Raw genomic sequence first — 22756 nt, 5'->3', positions numbered from 1 at the left:
AGGAGGTGATGAAAAAAAAAAGGAAGTCAAACATGGAACTGAGAAGTAATACTAACAAAACATCAATGTTATGAGTTATAAAAACAGGACTGCAACATGAAGCTGACATGAGGCCTGTCTGACTCCAGTTGACCTTGGTAATACTTGGTGAGAGGGCCAGGGTCAGTATTGGGAGTGTTTCATGGACCAACATAACAAAGGGGCAAATTCTGACCACCACACAAGGCTCAAGGTTCATTCTGGCATCAATCTGGCAGCTAGAACTGACAAAAATCTGAAAAGTGTTCCATGCATGACCAAAATAATTCATTCTACTTTTTGTGATTTTCGCCTGGTTATGGACTCTCGTGAATACACATGTTGAATCACTAATACAAAGAATAGTCAACAAAATTGTTCCTACCAAAATATTAATCAGTTAAATAAGAAGCATTCAGAGATTACGGCTGTCATAAGGAGGCACATGGACATAAAGCAACAGACAAAAAGACTTAATGACAACAAATGATCATATACAGCAATCTATCTGTATCAAAAAGGCAATTACCTGATTGCTGGGGTCCCAGGGGACAGATAGTGGTACTTCAGTTTGTTTACATGAAATGATGTATTTTCTGAAAGAAAATCAATAGGATTTTCAAATTCCGTGAAAGGATTTGTGAAATAGGGTTCATTTGTCCAGTTCAAAGAATGAATGACCTGGAGGAATTTACAGCACACGATCCTTACCTCATGTTCCATGATCCTAATTAGATTTTACAGAACTCTGTTATATTTGGACCTTAGTTTGTCCATGGAACTCGGAACAAGTAGACCTGCTTTCAGACCTTAAGTGTCGGACTTGGCTCCAGAGTATTGTACTTGCCCCTGCATCAGATGGTTCAAACCCACCTCCAGTGACTTAGCTCATAAACCAAGGCTGGTACTGCAATGCAGTACTGGGCATTTGAAGATGCCACCTTTCAGGTGACATGTTAAACTGAGGTGCCATCTGACCTGTCAGATAGATGTAAATGGATCATTATTTGAAGCAAAGCAGGGGAGCTCCCCATGGTCTTGCCCAAACACAGATGATCTGGTTTTAGCTGATCATGTGCAGGGCTGACTGCCGGCGGCGGCCATGGAGGAGTAGGTCGCACATTTGATAAGCTCCCACCTGTAATGGACGTTTGGACCTTTCCCCATTTCCCCCCCGATTTTATGGGATAAATCAGTGAAGAGTGAGACAGTAAGGAGAAATTCCCTTCCGGTGCTTGGATAATTGGACCAGAAGTGACCGTGTGAGACGACAAAGTCCTATAAGGGAGATGCAAGCAGAGCTGGTAACACGGGACAGCATGGCGGGACAGCATGACAGGGGGGAAACGACACAGTGCTCAACGGAGCAGCTGGTGAAGTTTTTAAAAAATAAATTTAGAGCACCCATTTTTCCAATTAAGGGGCAATTTAGCGTGGCCAATCCACCTAACCTGCACATCTTTGTGTTCTGAGGGCGAAACCCACACAAACACGGGGAGAATATGTGCAAACTGCACACGGACAGTAACCCAGAGCCGGAATCGAACCTGGGACCTCGGCGCGTGAGGCAGCAATGCTAACCACTGTGCCACCGTGCTACCCCCTGGTGAAGTTGTTTGAGGATTGCTTCGCCAAGCTGAAGACGGACACGCTGGAACCGATTAAGGCTTCGATTGATCAAGTGGTTCAGTATCAGGAAACCCACAGGAGAGCGATGCAGGAGGTGGAACAAAAGTTGTCCGAGCACAAGGAGTACATAACTGTGCTGGAAAGCAAGGTGGGGATAATGAACGACCGCCAGAAAAGAATGCAGGAGAAGCTGGAGGATCTGGAGAATAGGTCCAGGAGGCAGAATCTCAGAATTGTTGGCCTCCCTGAAGGCAGTGAGGGATCGGATGCGAGGGCTTCTGTGATGGACATGTTGGAGAAGTTAATGGGGACTGGGGTGGCCCCTCAGCCCCTGGAATTGGAAAGAACGCACAGAGCCCTCGCGAGGAAGCCCAGAGCAAACGAGCTGACGAGGGCCATGGTGGTACGTTTTCACCGTTTCATGGACAAGGAACACATTTGGCGGTGGGCCAAGAAAGAACGGAGCAGTAAGTGGGAGAACTGTGAGTTGCACATCCATCAGGACCTGAGAGCGGATTTGGCCAAGAGGCGAGCTGGGTCAAATCGGGGAAAAACGACCCTCTTTAAGAAGGGGGTGAAGTTCGGGATGTTGTACCCAGCCCATCTGTGGGTCACACAGGAGGAACGGGACTTCTACTTTGAAATGCCAGACGAAGTATGGACCTTTATTAAAGAAATGAAGCTGGAGGCAAATTAAAAGACACCGAAGCCTTGGAAAAGTACTGTGGCAGCGATTTGTGGTGCTGGATTGTATAAATTTAAGTAGCTCTATGTGAAATAATAGGCTGTGTGAATGGTTAAAGGTTGCTTTGTTTTGCAGGGACCTGGTTAGAGGGGGGGGGGGGGTGGGCTTTGAATTTGCTCTGCTTTTTGGGTGACTATTTTTCTAAAGTGACTGTTTCTTCACCGTTTTTTCTGATGTTTGTTTATTGGGGAATGTGATGCTTTTAAAATGTTTATTCATGAGGGGGGGGGAGAAAGAGTGGCGAGAACAATAGGGAGACAGACTGCTTGGTGCCAGGGGCGGGAGCTACCAAGTCAACATGGGCCAGCTGACTCTCGGAAGCACAGTGGGGGGTGAGCAGGTGTTAAGGTGGAGTTTGACTTTGGGGATTGGGTTTCTAGTGTTGTTGCTGGGGGGGGGGGGGGGGGAAAGAGGGAGGGGAGGGGAGCTGCTTTACTGACGGGGAGCAACTGTTACTAGGGGACAAATGGGAGGTCGGGAACGCGATTGTCCGAGTGGGGACTCGAGCAAGCGGAGGGCGCGAGCTCGAGGCTGGCCCAAAATGGGTGATGGCTAGTCGGCGGGGGGTGGGGTTGGAAGCCTCCCCATCCAGGTTGATTATTTGGAACGCGAGAGGACTGAATGGGCCGGTCAAGAGAACTTGCGTGTTTGCACATTTGAGGGAGCTGAAGGCGGAGGTGGCAATGCTACAAGAGACACAGCTAAAGGTTACAGACCAGATGGGATTGAGGAAGCGGTGGGTCAGCCAAGTGTTCCACTCAGCACTGGACTCAAAGACCAGGGGGGTAGTGTACTTGATCAGCAAACGAGTGGCATTCGAGGCAGGGAGAAACGTGTCTGACAAGGGGGGTAGGTACATAATAGTGAGTGGGAACCTGGAGGGTCGCGAGTGGTAGTCGTGAACATATATGCTCCAAATTGGGACGATGTGGAATTTATGAGGCGGGTGTTAGGCAAGATCCCAGACTTAGAGTCGCATAACCTGATCATGGGAGGGGACTTCAATACAGTCATTGATCCGGAATTGGACCGGCCAAAATCCAGGACTGGGAGGAGGCCGGCTGCGGCAAAGGAATTAAAGAGTTTTATGGAACAGATGGGGGAGTAAGGCAGCACGGTAGCATTGTGGATAGCACAACTGCTTCACAGCTCCAGGGTCCCAGGTTCGATTCCGGCTTGGGTCACTGTCTGTGCGGAGTCTGCACATCCTCCCCGTGTGTGCATGGGTTTCCTCCCACAGTCCAAAGATGTGCAGGTTAGGTGGATTGGCCATGATAAATTGCCCTTAGTGTCCAAAATTGGCCTTAGTGTTGGGTGAGGTTACTGGGTTATGGGGATAGGGTGGAGGTGTTGACCTTGGGTAGGGTGCTCTTTCCAAGAGCCGGTGCAGACTCGATGGGCTGAATGGCCTCCTTCTGCACTGTAAATTCTATCTATGAAGAGTAGACCCATGGAGGTTTGCAGGCCGAAGACGAAGGAGTTTTCTTTTTTTTCACATGTCCACAAGGTATACTCTCGCATCAACTTTTTTTGTTCTGAGCAGGGCGCTAATAACGAAGGTGGTGGATACTGAGTACTCGGCAATTGCAGTGTCGGATCCTGCCCCGCATTGGGTGGATCTACGGGTTAGTGTGGAGAGAGGGCAATGCCCGCTGTGGAGACTGGATGTGGGGTTGCTAACGGACGAAGCAATCTGTGGGCGGGATAACAAGTCCATCCAGAACTACCTGGAAACAAATGTTACGGGAGAGGTCTCTGCAGCGACGGTCTGGGAAGCTTTGAAGGCAGTAGTCAGAGGGGAATTAATCTCGATACGGGCCCACAGAGAAAAGGTGGAACAGGCTGAGAGAGACAGGTTAGTTGAGGAGATACTCCAGGTGGACAGGAGATACTCGGAGGCCCCGGACGCGGGGCTACTGAGGGCGCAGCGGAGGTTACAGGTGGAGTTTGGGCTGCTGACCACAGGGAAAGCAGAGGAACAGTTGAAGGCGGCAAGTGGGGGGGGGGGGGGGATCTATGAGTATGAGGAAAAGGCAAGCAGAATGTTGGCGTAACAGCTCAGGAAAAGAGAGGCGGCTAGGGAGATATGTAAAGTAAAGAGTGGAGACGGTAATACTGTCCTCGACCCAACGGGGGTGAACGAGGTGCTTAAGGAGTTTTATAGTAAATTATATGAGTCAGAATCCCCGGCTGGGGTGGAGGGGATGAGGCAGTTTCTGAATCAGTTGAGGGTCCTGAGGGTGGAGGAGGACCTGGTGGAGGGGCGGGAGCCCCAATTAAGATTGAGGAAATAATCAAGGGGCTGGAGGGCATGCAGTTGGGCAAGGCCTCGGGGCCTGATGGCTACCCGGTGGAATTCTAGGAGAGGTTTTCAGAGATATTGAGCCCACTGCTGGTGAGGACATTTAATGAAGCAAGAGAGAAGGGAGTCCTCACCCCAACAATGTCGCAGTCCTCGATTTCATTGATCCTGAAACGGGAGAAGGATCCAGAGCAATGCGGGTCATACAGGCCGACTTCTCTACTGAATGTGGATGCCAAACTGCTGGCTAAGATACTGGCCACAAGGACTTTGTCCCGGGGGTGATAGGCGAAGACCAGTTAAGGGATTTGTTAAGGGCAGGCAACTCAAGGCCAATGTTCGAAGGCTGATCAATGTTATTATGATGCCCTCAGAAGGAGAGGAGTCGGAGGTGATGGTGGCGATGGATGCGGAGAGGGCTTTTGATCGGGTGGAGTGGAATTACCAGTGGGAGGCGCTGGGAAGGTTTGGGTTTGGTGAGGGCTTTATTGACTGGGTGCTGTTGCTCTATCAGGCACCAGTAGCGCACAAACTGGCTGAGGTTGGGGTATTTTAAACCACACCGAGGGACGAGGCAAGGGTGCCCCCTCTCCCCATTACTGTTTGCTCTGGCCATAGAGCCATTGGCCATGGCGTTAAGAGCCTCTAGGAACTGGAAAGGGCTGGTTCGAAGGGGGATGGAGCATCGGGTCTCGCTCTACGCAGATGATCTGCTCTAGTGCATTTCGGACCCACTGGAGGGATGGGGGAAGTAATACGAATTTTGGGGGAATTTGGCAATTTTTTGGGGTATAAATTGAACATGGGGAAAAGCAAGATGTTTGCGATTCAGGCAAGAGGACAGGAGAAGAGACTGGGAGAGCTGCCGCTTAGAATGGTTGGGAAGAGCTTTCGATATCTGGGAATCCAGTTGGCCCCGGAATGGGCGGCACTGCACAAGTTAAACCTATCCCGGTTTGTAGAACAAATGGAAGGGGACTTTAACAGATTGGACATACTCCCGCTATCACTGGTGGGGAGGGTACAGACTGTGAAAATGACGGTCCTCCCCAGATTTCTGTTTGTCTTTCAGTGCCTGCCCACCTTCATCCCAAGGGCCTTTATCTGGGGGCAATGGAGGAGATATAAGAGAGAGGGGGGAGCATCGATTTGAACCCCGATTTATAATAACCACAGGTTTGTACCGGGTAGGCTAGATGGCGGGTTCCGGAGTTGGCAGAGGGCAGGAAATAGAAGGATGGGGGATCTATTTATAGACAGGAGCTTTCCCAGCTTGAAAGCTTTGGAGGATAAATTTAAATTGCCAGCAGGGAATGGTTTTAGGTATTTGCAGGTGAGAGACTTCCTGAGAAAACAGGTGCCGGCCTTTCCACTGCTGCCACCATGGGGGATACAGGATAGAGTAGTTTCCAGTCCCTGGGTGGGAGAGGGGAAGGTATCGGATATTTACCAGGAGCTTTCGGAGGCGGAGGAAACTCCGGTGGGGGAGCTTAAGGGCAAGTGGGAGGACGAGCTAGGAGGAGAGATAGAGGCGGGTCTATGGGTGGATGCCCTAAGCATGGTTCATACCTCATCATCGTGCACCAGGCTTAGTCTGATACAATTTAAGGTAGTCCACTGGGCACACATGACAGCGGCTAGGATGGTAAGTTCTTTGGGGTAGAGGATAAGTGTGCGAGGTGCACGGGAAGCCCAGCAAATCATGTCCACATGTTTTTGGCATGCCCGAAGCTTAGAGGGTTTTGACAGGGTTTTGCTAAGGCAATGTCCACGGTGCTAAAAACACGGGTGGTGCCGAGTCCGGAGGGTGGCGATCTTTGGGGTTTCGGAAGATCCGGGAGTTCAGGGGGTGAAAGAGGCCGGCTTCTTGGCCTTTGCTTCCCTGGTAGTCCAGAGACGGATATTATTATTGTGGAGGGACTTGAAGCCCCCGAGTGTAGAGACCTGGGTTAGTGACATGGCTGGGTTTCTCAGTCTCGAGAAAATAAAGTTTGCCTTAAAGGCTCAATGTCAGGGTGGCAGCGGTTCGTCGACTTTCTCAGGGAATATTAGAATGTCAACACAAGCAGTATCCGGGGGCGGGGGGGGGGGGGGGGGGGGGGATTGTTGTTGTATGGTTGAGGTGCGTGAAGATTGGGCTGGGGGAGAAATGTTTATTTTACCATGTTGATGTCATTGTTTATGTTAAAATTTTGAAATACCTCAATAAAATATTATTTTTTTTAAATGTATGCCGGGCTGTTTTGGGGGCTTTGCCAGCATTATGACAGTGCCTACGCTACAAAAGCTGCTGTGAAACACTGTCAGGACATCCTAAATGTGTGAAAGCTGCTATAACATAGGCTTCTCTTTCTCATGGGTGGAAAGCAAGATTACGCTGAAAAATCCAACATCGGGGGTTAGCATCAGAGACTGAAACTGATCCCAACATCGGATGGTCAGTTTTTCACTCAAAACTTTGATACCATGACACTGAAACGGGGAACGCGCGGTTGAGACAGCACATAGCCCTGTTTTTTACAGTGGGGAGCTCCGCTCGCCGGAACTCCCCATTGTAGCAAGGTCGGGACACCATTTGAAAATGGCATCCCGATCTCAGAGGCCACAGCATTTGCCTTCTTCACTGCCAACTGAACCTGCATGTTAACCTTAAGAGAATCTTGAGCAAGACTCCCTTGCTGGGTAGATCCCAGGAGTAGAGTTGCCAGCTTTCATCGGTCACGGTGCGCTGTTTTTACGGCGCAGCGTGGATCTTACGATCGCGCCCCATGTCTCAAATTTCACGGAACGACTGAATGGAGTCTGTGAGGTGGCAAGAAAACATTTAAAGACTGCCCAGCAGGGAATGAAAGCAAGGGCTGATAGGAAGACCCAAACTCATAGTTTTACAACAGGAGAGAGTCCTTGTGTTATTACCTGTGTCAGGTGAACCCCTAAAAGCTAGATTCAGTGGGCCATATCACATTGAAAGAAATTGAGCGAGGTAAGCAATCTGGTACGCACTCCAGATAGATGCAAACAGAGTGTGTCATGTGATCATGTTAAAGACGTATTGGGTTAGAGGAGATGAGAACAAGCATGAAATATTGTTAGTAACAAAGCAGGGGGAAGACGAGGGGTAAAATTCTGACAGTGGCTTCCCTGTAATTCATTTGGGAATTGAGGAAGTACTGGAATATTGAAACCAGTGCTTATGTTTAAGGCTGTTTAGCACAGGGCTAAATCGCTGGCTTTGAAAGCAGACCAAGCAGGCCAGCAGCACGGTTCGATTCCCGTAACAGCCTCCCCGAACAGGCGCCGGAATGTGGCGACTAGGGGTTTATCACAGTAACTTCATTTGAAGCCTACTCGTGACAAGAAGCGATTTTCATTTCATTTCATTTCATATGTCATCTCCCAGATAAGAGCCACAGCGAACTGTCAAGAGTTACTGCAGTCCTATTAATGTATATGTGGGAATAAACTAGGTAGAATGGAGTTAGTGACGCAGGACATAGATGTGGGAGACACCATTCCAATCAAACAACATCCATATAGGTTAGGTCCAAGTACATTATTGCAGGTACAGAAGGAAACTGAGTATTTGCTCCCAAATGACATTACTAAATTGAATTCTAGTGATTGGAGCTCTCCTATCGTCATGATGCCCACACCAGATGGATCCCAGAGACTGTGCACGGACAACAGGTGTGTGAATGCCATAGCCAAGAAGAATTTATTTCCTATTCTACATTTGGAAGACTGCATTGAAAGCACTGGACAATCTAAATTCATCATCAAAATAGACTTGCTAAAGGTCTAGGGAAATACCTTTGACTGAGAGGGCAAAGGAGATCTCTGCCTTTGTGATGCCACAAGGACTTTATCAATTCAAAGTTATGCCATTCGGGATGAAGAATACCCCTGGAACTTTTCAGGGGCTTATGGAAAGTGTGATTCCAGGATTGAGTCAATGTGTCATATACATTAATGACTTAGTGGTGTTCAGTCAGAGTTGGGAAGAGCATCTATACTACCCAAGGAGACCGTTTACCTGCTTAGAAGCCAATTTTGTGACGAGTCTAGCGAAAAGTGAATATTCTATGGCCCAAAATTCATATCTAGGACACATAGTGGGACATGGTCACATGGCTGCATAGGATGCAAAAATACGGACTATTTGGGATTTCCCTGAACCCACCAGCAGAACAGAGATTATAAGATTTCATGAGTGGATTTTACTGTAAGTTCATGTCAAACTTAGCAGTGCAGTAGCTCCCCTCACAGAGCACATAAAGAAGAACAAGCGCTTTAACTGGATGGAGGACTGCCAAATGGTATTCAACCATTTAAAAACCATGTTGACGGCAAACCCAGTGTTATCAGCACCCAATTATGACAAGGAGTTTAAACTGGCTGTGGATGCTGGCGACATAGTTGTGGGAGCTATTATTGCAAGATGAACTTGGCCTCGAGAAGCTGGTGAGATATTAAGGAAATTTAATTGTCAGCAACAGAAGTGATGAGGAAGTGCCGCTGCTGGACTGGTGTGGGCACAGTAAGAAGTCTAACAACACCAAGTTAAAGTCCAACAGGTCTTGATGAAGGAGCTGCGCTCCAAAAGCTAGTGATGCCAAACAAACCTGTTGGATTTTAACCTGGTGTTGTAAGATTTCTTACTGTACCAACAGAAGTATTTGACCATTGAGAAAGAGACTTTAAGCCTGGTACTGGGTTATAACATTTCAAGATATATGTTGCCAGCAACACAGCAGAGGCAATCATATATATGGACTGCATTCCTTTGAAATGTTTAGGTCAGAACGCTCATCTAATCCGATGGAGTTTGCTATTGCAACCATTTAACTTAAAAATCATCATTGTGGATGTTTTACCCTGAGTATTAAAGAGACTTTTGGAAACAGTGGGTGTAAATTCGCTAGGGTATGGTCTATGTTAATGCATCTTCTTAAATTTTGCAATTTAAAAATAAGATATAGCTAATAAGAAAAGGTTTGAGAAATGAAATATCTTTCAAATTAAGACATTTCATTTTTTTTTAAAAAGGGGGAAGGAAACATGTCATGGATTTGCAGCATAACAACAGCAAAACAAACTTGACACGACATGACATGATGCGATCTTCCCAGCATTAGGTAGGAATATGCCTAGTGACAACAGTAGTCAGCATTCGAAAGGCATGAGGAGATGAGATTCACCCAGTAATGAGATTAGCAGGCATCTGGACAGAATCAAATGTAAATCACCCTATTAGTAGAAATAGTGGATGGAATTCTCTAATAATGGGGCTATATCCCCACGCCCGTGAGAAAACGCGGGCGAATCACTCTGGACTTTCCAAGTGAAAGTCCAGAGTGATTCTCCGTTTTGCAGGGGGCTAGCAGGGCCCCGGAATGCTCCTCGCAGCTCGGGATGCCAATATTGGGCCCTGCACTTCCGGTCAGGGTGGCGGCAACTGCCCCGCGCAACATGTCGAACCCACACCGCGGACCATCCCCGACAATATAGGCCCCTCCCCCAGATCGCGCACACCCACCGATCGGTGGCCCCTGATCGCGAGCCTGGCTATCCTGGAGGCTCCCCCCCCACGCCATGGTGGCCATGGACTGAGTCCACAGCCGCTACTCTGAGCTCCCGCCAAGTGGAACCATGAGTGAACCACGCTGGTGGGAATTCGGCCAGTTGCCGGCAGAGAATCGGCGCAGGGGCCTCTTTCAATGGCCCCCGACCGGCGCCGCGATTGGTGGCAATTCTCCGGTCCCCAGTGAATCGCGGGAGCAGCATTGGACCCGATCGCGGGTCTGATGCCCATTTTGTGTCCCCGCGTCGAGCCGATTGCGGCGGCTCGCCGAATCCCGGCCAGTTGACCTGGACAACACATGCTAAGTTCTAGAGTCAAGGAATTTGAGAGAGGCAGACAGTCAAATACACTGGAAGAAATACACATGGGCCAGTTTACATCTAACATCCTGAGAGGCCAGTCCATAACTCACATCTAGGAAGCTAGCCCCGTACCCAAATCTTAGAGCCAGAAACCTTTATAAAGGCAGTTTAAATATCTTTGCTGGACCAGGAAAAGATATTTCCCAGACTTGATTATCAGCTGTGCATTGTGGATTTGACTTATAGATTTATTTAATTTGGATGTTGTTTAGGGAGTTCAGGGATCGTAGATATATTTTGGAACAAGAGCTTGTTCTACATAAACTGTGTGTGTGTTTAGTGGTTCATATACTTAATTGTCTAAGAGTACTGTCATCCTGTTTGTGTGTATTTTGCTTTAATTTAATAAATAGTCTTTAATAATTGTTACATGATGACTGGGCTGGTTATTCTCACTGGAGTTTCACGTGACTCCTCATATCATTCCAAAAACAAAATAATCCGCCCTCACAAACCGGTGTCTCAAGTTGGAATACCCGTATACAGACATCATCAGTGTGGTTCATGACCCTGTAAACAGGACGTTACCAGGAGGCAAATGGCACCTCCACACTGAAGCCAAAAGAACCTGTGCCTAGCATGATAATATTTCTGTTTTAACATGCGTTTTGTTGCATTTACATAAAGGCGGGAGGGGGATTTTCAGGGGTTACCTGTTTCCATCAGATTTACTCTTCACAAAACTTACATATAACCTGATCAAATCTTCTACAGCTCTTCTACAGCAGGATGCACATGTGGCCAAAGAGGCAAAACATTGACACAGCTAGTGGACCCCTATTTACTAGACAACAGCAACAAATTGCTCTTATATAGCGCTTTTAATGTAGGAAAACCTCCCAGGGCACTTTGAGAATTCAATGTTTATGTCTGGTCGGCACTGAGCTGCATCAATGGGAATTCCCCTGCATTCTGCTTTAGTACAGAACATGTGATGTGGCTGCTATGATCAGTGAAAAGTGAAATGAAAGAGCATGTTTGCAGGTGGCCAAGTTTATTTGCATCACAGGCACCATTGCTTGTCTGTCATTTAACAAAGTGTACAATGGTGCTTTCTATTTGTTTGGCGACACAGCGTTACATGAAGCCGATGGTAATTTTCCAGAGGGTTCACAGAGCAGGTCACAGTGTAAAGTTCGATCCTGCTACAATGCTCAAATAAATAATGTGTGTGAGAATTGCTGTGGTGTCCAGCTCTGCTGCTCTGCAAAAGCACTCACTGAATCATCAAAGGGCTGGAGTGTGCAAGTTTACTGACCTGTCAAGTCGTATTTTCTTTCGTGCACTTGCTTCTCGGTACCGTCTTTCTCCATCCTGTTGGGGAAAACATGGTCAGGGTTCCAAAAATAGTCGACTGACACAATACCTTTGTGCTGACTTTAGTCTCTTTTGTATCCTGCACCCCTCTCCCCATCCAGCTCCCTTACCCCTATTGGCCATCACGCCATCAGGCTTCATGCTTTGGAATTCCCCTCCTAAATCCCCCCAACTCTTTTCCCTTTCTCCCATTGATACAGTCCTTAAAACCACCTCTTTGCCCAAAGTTTTGATCACCCCTTCTAATATCTCCTTTGGCTTGGCATCCAATTTTTGATCGCGTCTCCATGAAGCACTCTATTCTATGTCAAAGACACCATGTAAGTGCAGGCAATAGCAGTTGCTGTCCTCCTAAACACTGTCTGAAACAATCACACTGAACCATGATAAGCAGGACTCTGAACCAGTGCTTGTAGTTATCATTACAGGTTATGTAGAATATCCAGCTCTGAAACACACCATTTGGCCCAACAGTTCTGCAGGGTTGCCCATTTGATTTGCAACAATATCTGTATAACAACTGGAGGGTCGTAGGACTTGATCAGTAGAGGCCAACTTATGTACCCTTACTCACAATATACCACTAAAATAAAAGCAAAAATACTGCAGTTGTTGAAAGTCGGAAATAAAAACAGACAATGCTGGAAAAACTCAGCAGGTCTGACGGCATCTGTGGAGAGAGAAAAACTGAGTTAACGCTTCTAGTCCACGTGGCTCTGATAGTCATCCGGATTCAAAATGTTAACTCCATTTTTCCCTCCACAGGTGTTGCCAGTCCCGTTGGGTTTTTCCAGCATTTTGCGATTTTATCCCAGATTATACCGCCTTTTTTAAAAAATGGTTAATTCTCAGATGTGGTTGTCACAGGCAAGGCTGCCACTTATTGGCCATCTCTAATTGCTGTCGGTTGTCACTTCAGAGGGCAGCTGCGAATCAGCCAGGATACATATAGACCATACTGGGTAGGGACAGCAGATTTCCTTCCCTAAAGCACATTAGTAAAAAGGTGGATCTTTAAAATAATCCCACAGCTTCATGGCCATATTTACCAACACCAGCTTTTTTGTTCCAGATTCTTCTGAAATGGAATTCAAATTTTCAATCTGCCCTGGTGGGATTTGAATTCACAGCTTCTGTATTATTAGTTCAGTAACGTAAGCACTGCACTACCGTAGCCTGCAGTAAATTACTACCGACTAGGAACAACTTCCCCAGGCGAAGCATAATTAAAAACTCAAATCCAGTCAGCTCCATTTGCCTCTGGCTGATGTGAGACTGAGTCAATTACATGTCTCCCAAAAAATGGCTTGGCTTTGAGGGCGGAGAGAGAAAGTTTCATTACCCATCTACATGCATGAAAGTTAGCAAACCGAGTGCCTTCCTAATGCAAGCATAGATTGCACCACACTTACCCCTGGTTCTGGCTTAATGCAGGGCAATGTGCTCAGCTCCCCATCTTTGCCCAGCATAACGAAAGTCAGAAAGGCACTGTTGATATGTGTCTTCCGATCCCAGACTTCCTGATGGTAGGCTTCTGCACAGACACCAACTTCAAAGCTAAAAAACACCCCAGAGATTTAGAATGTATCTTAAGAAAAGGATCTTCACTAACATGATTATAATTTTAAAATAAAACACATGCGTTTTTACTTATAAATAACCATGATAATTTAATAATATACCTCTTGCCTCTCACTTTGAACTTGCGTCCCCTCGTAACTGACCCTTCAACTAAGGGGAACAACTGCTCCCCATCCACCCTCCTCCCAATTTTGTACACCTTGATCTGGTCGTCCCTCAATCTTCTCTGCTCCAGAGAATACAACCCAAGCCTATCCAACTTCTCTTCGTAACTTAAATGTTCCATCCCAGGAAACATCCTGTTGAATGTCCTCTGCACCCACTCCAGTGCAATCACATCCTTCCTATAATGTGGCAACCAGAATTGCACACAGTACTCCAGCTGTGGCCTCACCAAAGGTCTATACAGCTCCAACATGACCACCCTGCTTTTGTAATCTGTGCCTCGATTGATCAAAGCAAGTGTCCCATAATCCTTTTGCACCACCCCATTAACCTGCCTTCAGAGATCTATGGACAAACATGCCAAAGTCCCTTTGTTCCTCGGATGTTCCCAGTGTCAGGCCTAACATAATGCTGTTGTCCAGAAATGATTACAAGTTTGAAATGTAATACTTTGTATAAAATAAAACATTTGCTGATAAATCCCACAAATATGTTTTATCCTTCTTTCCACACAATGTTATGCTTAAGGAGCTGATGAACACAGCAATTAAACTTTATAATAGGCGCAGCCTTGATCAGAGTTACTCTGTTGAGAATACAAGGCAAACTCAAATACAACTGTGTTATGGTACATCTTATCAGCTCTGTCCTTGAACAAAGATTTTTTTCCCCCTTTCCTGATAAGTTTTGATTATTGTGAAAGCAATGGAAAGACTGAATCAAAAGCAGGATTTAATCACGTGGTAAAACTTTGCAGCAAAAACATTCTCTGGCCATCAGTTTCCAGGCCTCTTTGCATTGAAACCAATCATAACATCCAGTTGCTCTTACTCTGAATATACTGAGAGCACAGAAATTTAGAGGGCAGCCCATGCAGCAAGATAGTCTAACCTCTCTTAATACTCATTGTGGTGATATGATCTGCATACTCGTCTGCCATTGGGCCAGAACGTCGGCTTACCATTGGCCCTGGTCGGTCATGTGCCTCTCGACCGATTGGCCGAGAGGCTGAGTTAACCATGCCTCTATTAACAAGGTATAAATGCTCAGACGCCTGACGATCGTCCCTTTCCACTGTAGACGATCGCAGAGCTGTGTTCTAGTCAATTAAAGCCAGACTTTGGTAAATCACTCGCCTCGCGTGCAATCGATGGTACATCACTCACAACGATAATTGGCTCTTTCACATCAACTACAGCAAGGTAAAGTTACACCAATGTTTGTCCAGGCATAAAAAGAAAATGCATTCGGAATCATAACAATCCTGCTTTTACAACAGCAATTAAAACAACTTGTATTTATATAGCTCCCTTAATGTAGTACAAGGTCCCAAAGTGCTCACGGAGCTGAGAAAATGTCACATTTCTCGGTGCATGCAGGTGATGTCCAGCTCAACCTCATCCCCCCCCTCATTCGACTCCTCCACTATTTCTAATTTGTCACACGGCTTGTCCAATATTCAGTACTAGATGAGCAGAAATTTCTTCCAACTAAACACTGGGAAGCCCATACCCTGGGTAAGAGTGGCTGAGATCTTGTATGTTGGAAAATGTGAGTTGGACCATCATTGTCCAAATCGTAAAAAAGTAAATTTCAGCAGAAATTTCAGCACGTGCAAACAGTTTTACACGAGGACTAAAGGATAAAACACCACAGCAGAACCTCGGAGGCCCTGATTGTAAGCAGAGCCTAAACAAAATAGCTGAGTACCAAGATCAGCATGTTTCCTTGCTTGGTCAAGCAGTAGCATGGAAATGTTTTTGAGTGGAGTCTGAAATGGGAAGCCATTTAAATATTTGGGTTAAATCAGTCACCATATCCTTTTTTTTGCACAGCAAAACCTAGGGGAGATTCCTCTAGCGCAGGAATTGTAGAGGTTATACATGTTGCATTGACTGACTTTCTCGAAACAACCAGGATGTAGTTACATGGAGATTCTGTTTCTACCCATGGTAATGCTGTGGTACTTTGAGACAACTGCTCATATATTAGTATGTATCCAGTCTTACCTCTACTGAATAAACCATCACCACTGTCACCAGTAAGGATTATCACTAAACCATTTTGGAACTTGAAAATCTGTGGTCATTGGGGCAGCACGGTAGCATTGTGGATAGCACAATCGCTTCACAGCTCCAGGTCCCAGGTGCGATTCCGGCTTGGGTCACTGTCTGTGCGGAGTCTGCACATCCTCCCCGTGTGTGCGTGGGTTTCCTCCGGGTGCTCCGGTTTCCTCCCACAGTCGAAAGATGTGCAGGTTAGGTGGTTTGGCCATGATAAATTGCCCTTAGTGTCCTAAATTGCCCTTAGTGTTGGGTGGGGTTACTGGGTTACGGGGATAGGGTGGAGGTGTTAACCTTGGGTAGGGTGCTCTTTCCAGGAGCCAGTGCAGACTCGATGGGCCGAATGGCCTCCTTCTGCACTGTAAATTCTATGAAATTCTATCTATTTGGTGTATCAGTGACTCTGATACATCAAATTTCAACAACTATTTATAGTATATCAAATGTGGTCTAACCAGAGTACTATTTAAGTGTAACATCTATCCCTCTAGAAATAAACCTCAGTGCTTTGTTTTAATAACCTGACTTAACCTGTACAGTTACTGTTTTGGTATGCTCTTGACGTAGCATAAGCTGCTTCCTTGATGTGCACTCTGACAAAGGAAGGTTCAGACTTGGAGATAGCTTTAACACATTTATTAAACTGTTAACGATTCTCCTACTTGGATTTGACTCTCCTGTTAATCCTCTATAACTACTCAGACTAACTAACCAGTCTGCTACAATCCACGTGGTGGGTGTGATGTGTTTCAATCAACCCTGTCTGTACTCACTAAGTGTCTCCATTGGAAAGAGGAAGATCATGTGTGCTGTGTGCTTATATATGGGTTGGTGTAATGCCCTCCTGTGGTAGTGTCACCTCTGTGTGTGTCTTGAATGCCCATTGGTCGTGTCCTATCTTACTGACCGATTGGTTGACTGCCTGTGTGTCATGATGTCTCTGGTGCTCCCTCTAGTGTCTAGCTAGGTGTAGTGTATCTACATTAACCCCTTGTGTATTTACAGTGATGCACATCACCACAGTTACTTTTAGTGATTTGTGTATGGGCATACCCAGATTACCCCTGTTCCTCTATCAGAGTTAGTGTTTTGTAAGGAACGTGTGTGGCTGGATTCTTTCCGATTCTGAGGCTATGTCCCCACGCCGGTGTGGGAACGGTGGCATTTCATGCCCAAACAAATGGCAGAAAATGGCTACTAATCCTCTGTTTGGCTGGGGGCTAGCATGCCAGCAGTGTAGAGCACCCAGCTCAAGCTGCCGATCCGGCCCGGAGAATTGCCCGGTCCGTGGCCTGCAGCGGCCGTGCCGTGCTACATGATGACGGCTGCTTGTAGACCCGGCCCACGAAACAGTGCCCCTACTTTGCTCGCGCGCCCCGGATCACTGCCCCCCCTCAGCGCCCCCAACGCCTGATATAGTCCCCCCTGTCAGTGGATTGGCCCTCCCCCGACTGTGGCGGCACTGGACTGAGTCCGTAGTCGCCACGCCGAGTTCCCGAAAGGATGGGACCATGAAGAGACCCACGCCGTCGGGAACTCGGCCAGTCGGGGGCGGAGCATCGGGGGCTGGGCCTCAGGCAATGTCCAAAGGCCATCAATATGTCGCTTGGTATACTCTGCGAATATGCCACTTTGGAGGGGCGGAGCATCGTGAAAGCGGCGCCGCCCCCGATTTGGTTGGGAGCTGTGATTCTCCGGCCGATCGACAAACGCAATTTCGGCAACCAGAGAATCCAGCCCGTGGCTTTCTTTTTCTTATTAAAATGTATTCCTTTGCACTTATCTTTGTTGAAGTTCATTTGCCAATTGCACCCCCAATTTTGCATGGTTATTAATGCCTTCCATATTCAATTGCAGTATTAACAACATTCTCCAATTTGCTGTCATTTTCAAATTCTCTGATAATTCAAAGTCCAAACTGTTTATGTGGATGGAAAATAACAGTGGTCCCAGCACCGTTACGTTTTAAAAATAAATTTAAAGTACCCAATTATTTTTTTCCCCAATTAAGGGGCAATTTACGGGTCTGCACATCCCTGACTGCTGCACACTAATTTTATGGTAGGTAACATTATGGTAGGTAGCAACATGTAAGAGGCATCTGGATGGATACAGTAGGCACTGCACATCATTGGGTTGTTGGGGTGAGACCCACACAGACACGGGGAGAATGTGCAAACACCAAATGGACAGTGACCCGGGGCCTGCTGCAATGTTTCAGTGAAGTCCACGCAAACAGGAGAACGGCACCTCATCTTCTGATTAAGCATTTTACAGGTTTCTGGGCAATGAGTTCGACACCTTCAAAACTCTGTCCACCATTTTGATATGTCTTCTTTCCCAAACCCCACCCCCCACAGAGCCAGTCTGTAATTTGTTCATGTTTTTGGTTTCAGAGAGTGCTGACCCTAGTTCTGCCATAAACACATTCTGATATCGGACCTTATTGCCACTATTAACACCTGCTTTAGTCTTTAACATTGCCATTATCACTTTCTTTGTCTTGTGTCCATGAGATCTTTGTCAAGATCTTTGCACCACCCCTTTTCTTCACCAGAAGAAAATCCATCTCATTTCTACCTCTCTTCAGCTCTGAAGAAGTCATCCGGACTCGAAACGTTAACCCTGTGTCTGTCTCCACAGATGCTGCCAGACCTGCTGAGATTTTCCAGCATTTTCTGTTGTTATTTTAGACTTCCAGCATCCAAAGTATGTTGTTTTTATTAATACGGAACTCAGTTGTACTCTGATCACTTTTTTGCAGATTTTTTACCAGGTGATTACTAATTAATCCTGCCTAATTACACAATACCAAGTCCACAAAGCATTGCTCAACAATCCACAAAGTATTGCTCAAGTAAAAGTCCAAAGATGTGCGGGTTAGGTGGATTGGCCATGCTAAATTGCCCGTAGTGTCCTAAAAAGTAAGGTTAAGGGGGGGGGTTGTTGGGTTACGGGTATAGGGTGGATACGTGGGTTTGAGTAGGGTGATCATTGCTCGGCAGAACATCGAGGGCCGAAGGGCCTGCTCTGTGCTGTACTGTTCTATGTTCTATGTTCTAAACTGTTGCAATAGCAATCTTCCAGACTACATTTAACAAGTTGATTTGTCCAATCAATAAAGATTAAAGGCCCTCATGATTATTAAACTGCTTTTGTTAGAGGCTCCAATTATTTTATGCTTAGTGTTTTGACCAGTGGTAAAACTATCGATAAGGGGCCTATAAACTACACCCATCAGTGTTTTCTGAGCTTTGTTATTCCTAATCTCTACTCAAACTGATTCTGTTCTTCTGAACCAATATCCCTTCTCACTACTCTCCTTGTGTCAACCTTTACCATCAGGGCTGCTCTTTCTCCTTTGGCATTCTGTCAGTCTTTTCGAAATACCCTGAGCATTTATTTCCCTTCTTGATCATCTTGTACCCATGTCTCTGTAATGACAAATAGGCGGAACCATTTATCTTCATGTATGCCATTAGTTCATCTATCTTATTATAAATGCTTTGCACATTCAGAGAAAGGGCCTTTATTTTATTTTTACTGCTATGCTTTGCATGTACCTTATTCACTGATATCACCATCACCACTCAACCCTTTGCCCCTTTCTGTCATGCACAGGTTGCCTTTATCCAAATCATCACACGGCTCTGCTGCCTCGATATTTCTCTTTAGATTTAAATTTCCCTTTAGCCGACCCCTTTTAGTTTAAAGCCCTATCCACAGCTGTAATGAACGAACTTGCCAGGACACTGAGCCTATCCCAGTGGAACAGCTGCCCCTTTCCCCTGCACTGCTGTCAGTGCCCCATGAATTGAAACACCCTTCTTCCCACACCACCGTTTGAGCCATGAACAGAGCTGGCCTTTCAATTTAATTGAGCCATTTGAAATCTGCGGTTTTTTGAAAGGATTCTGGAGACGCAAGTAAAGAAGCTGCGGGAAAGTTAAATGAACAATCTCAAAATGAAACTGACTCTCATCACTGTTACCATTACTCATCAATCATTAACAATTATTAACCTAATATACACTACTCTTGACAAAGGACAAAGAACAAAGAAAAGTACAGCACAGGAACAGGCCTGTGACGATCATGGTGACCTAACTAAAAAATACCTGCCCTTACTCAGTCCGTATCCCTCTATTTCCTCCCTATTCATGTATCCATCCAGATGCCTCTTAAATGTTGCTACCTGCCATAAAATTAGTGTACAGCAGTCCGGGATGTTTAGCAGCAACGAGAGATTGACAAATTATTTTCTTCTTCCACTCTGAGCTTTCTTCTCACATGGAGACAAACGTTTGTTAAGTTATTATCCACTGGAGCCCTTCAGTTGTACATCTCAGGGGCCATCTTTTATTTGTGAGCCTAGGCCATATATGGCAGGTGGCAATTCAACCTTGAAGGCCATCAGAGATGACTCAACCCTGTGCTCACTCAACAACCCATACACTCACAGTATTCAGCAGGATTCCTGACTGTTCTCTCCACTGTCAGACTCAGGCCACGCAGTTACCAAATTAAAAACAATTAACTTTGCTCAAACGAGGGACCAAACTGGTTTTTCTTAATAGTCCACTTTGATTTGCATGATTTGCTTGTTGTGCAAGAACTGTACAATGAAAAAGGTGAGGTCAGAGGCTGGGACCAATTCTCACAAACACACAATTTCCCGTGCCCAGTCTCCCCGAACAGGCGCCAGAATGTGGCGACTAGGGGCTTTTCACAGTAACTTCATTACTACTTGTGACAATAAGCAATTTTCATTTCATTTTTTCATTTTCACATTAGTGACAGGTTGACTGGTGCCCGGGGGATGCTGAGATATGAAGCTCTGTTCTCACCTTGTTTTAAACGCGTTGTTAACTATGGCCTTCAAACTTATGCGGTCCCCAACATTCGAGGGTCCCCTGAAGTGGAACATGTCAATGGTCTTCAGCACTGGATGCCCCTTGCAGAAGCGGCTACAATCCCAGTTAAATAAAAAGAAATAATCAAAGCTTCATTGAATGAGTAAAGATTTAGCTGAAGATTGGTAAAATTCATGGTATTGTAACAATTTAGCCATCCATTCATATTTTCCATTTAGATCAAGTCCAAAGAGTGCTACAGTTTTATTTAATAACAGGGAAATATACAGTTTCCAGCTGAAGATATTCAACAAGGCAGAATTTGGATGTAGATACTGTTATCACAGGGCTGCTTCTCAGCTTGTATGCATCAACATCCTAAATCCATTGGTCACAGGCAGCTCACAGGGAAATCCCAGCATAAGGTTCCGTCTCTTTGCAAACCTCCCCAAAATAGTGCACAAGATTCCCAGAAAATTCATCAATTTAACTGAATGGTCAATTGATGTCGCTGGGTATGAGGAGCTGTGGTTTCATTAAATTTAAGGAGGCAAGTGGTTAATCGTCATAAAGCAGAACAGTTCTGTGAATTGCAACGTAACCAGCATTTTCAGCACCATCAGAAAAAACTACAGGTAAAGCGCATGCCATTTATAAAATGAGTTATTCCACAAGAGCCGTGCCTTTACAACCACTGCAATCTAATATGTTAACAAATCACACTTGTCCAACTCAGTTGATAGCCTTGTGGTTAAAGGCACCGTCTGGATGATTCCTAAACCATACTGACCAGAAGATCACAGGCTTGAATCCTGGGGTATGTGGAGTTGGCTGATCTCAGACAGTGCAGCAAATCCTTTTTCATTGACATTAATGTCCCTGGGTTAGGCAGAGGGGAGAACCAATTTTTATGATCTCCACAGAGACCTATAACTTTTAAAGAGAAATTCGAACTTCCATTTATTGGATGAATGATATGGCAAAAATTTACGCTTTTAAACCTTTTAATCCAACAAATGATCAAAACATACCATTGACTAAACATAATTTTCTTTTGGAAATTTATATTTTAAATTATAGAATTGAACAGTTTTTTGCGACTTATCCCTGATGATGGAAATAAGGTCCTTATCACAAACGGTTTATGTTTGTTCCCAGCTAAGGCACCAGCATGGCCGCCTCATGGCTCCGAGGTCCCAGGTTCGATCCTGGCCCTGGGTCACTGTCCATGTGGAGTGTGCACATTCTTCCCGTGCTTGCGTGGGTTACACCTCCACAACCCAAAGATGTGCAGGGTAGGTGGATTGGACACGCTACATTACCCCTTAATTAGAAAAAATGAATTGGGTACTCTAAATTTGTTAAAAAAAAATGTTTGTTCCCAGCTTCCGATGGGTTGATTCCTTTTCACATTCCCAGCTGGGGGACTCTTAATGCCAGAACTGCTTTTCACTGTAAGTGCTATGTTGTAGATCCCTTCCTTGATCATCAAGCTAGGTGAATCTTCCAGCCTCCTGTAATATCTCACAAACTTGGTGTTTGATTGTATTGCGAATTCTCTGTGTTCTATGTAGTGCACATAAGAGTAAGAATTTTCTCTGCTTAGGCTGCAAACCTGGCTGATTCCATGTCTTGTTCTCTACTTCTCAGTTGGCTGCAGATCACACAAGACAAGACTGCAACTGCTGTCTGTCTGTGAAATGTCCAGGTTAATGGGGAGTCCATAACCTCAAAATGGCTTCCTCACGCTTTGCCCCATGGCAATCGGAAACACATTGGGCTGGATTCTCCGATTTGAAGACTACGTGCTTACGCCGGTGTGGAAACGGTAGCGTTTTACACCCCGAAAAAAAGGCACAAAAGCTGCACCGATCCTCCGTTAGATGGAGGGCTAGCAGGCACGCATCGTAAACCGTTACCTGCGGATATGGCTGGAGAATTGCCGGGTCCGTGGCCGCGCGTGCACACGGCAGTGGCCTGCAGCAGCCACACCGTGCATCATGGCGCCAGCCGCACGTGGATCCGGCCTGCCAAAAACTGCCCCTCTGTCACCAGCCCCGCCACCTTTGTACCAGACCCCACCAGTCCCCCAGCCCCCGCTGAAGCCCCCCCCCCCTGCCCGCGGAACGGCCTCCCCCCC

At 46.1% G+C, this 22756-nt stretch overlaps 1 protein-coding gene across 3 annotated transcripts in view; it reads right to left on the bottom strand.

Annotated features, from left to right (window-relative positions):
* Positions 1–22756, bottom strand: part of acot11a (acyl-CoA thioesterase 11a) — a 130942-nt gene that overhangs the window by 24760 nt on the left and 83426 nt on the right. For all 3 annotated transcript variants that reach the window (XM_038794732.1, XM_038794733.1, XM_038794734.1), the window contains exons 8-11: positions 20611–20730; positions 13367–13511; positions 11896–11951; positions 548–614 (exon numbers count right to left, since the gene is read on the bottom strand). In XM_038794732.1, coding sequence (XP_038650660.1) covers positions 548–614; positions 11896–11951; positions 13367–13511; positions 20611–20730 — 388 coding nt within the window. The remainder of the gene's footprint in view (positions 1–547; positions 615–11895; positions 11952–13366; positions 13512–20610; positions 20731–22756) is intronic.

This window comes from Scyliorhinus canicula, chromosome 4 (genome assembly GCF_902713615.1).
Source record: "Scyliorhinus canicula chromosome 4, sScyCan1.1, whole genome shotgun sequence".
NCBI classification, from domain to species: Eukaryota; Metazoa; Chordata; class Chondrichthyes; order Carcharhiniformes; family Scyliorhinidae; genus Scyliorhinus; species Scyliorhinus canicula.
Note: the sequence above shows the minus strand (reverse complement) of the source record. Positions and strands in the feature narration are given on the sequence as shown.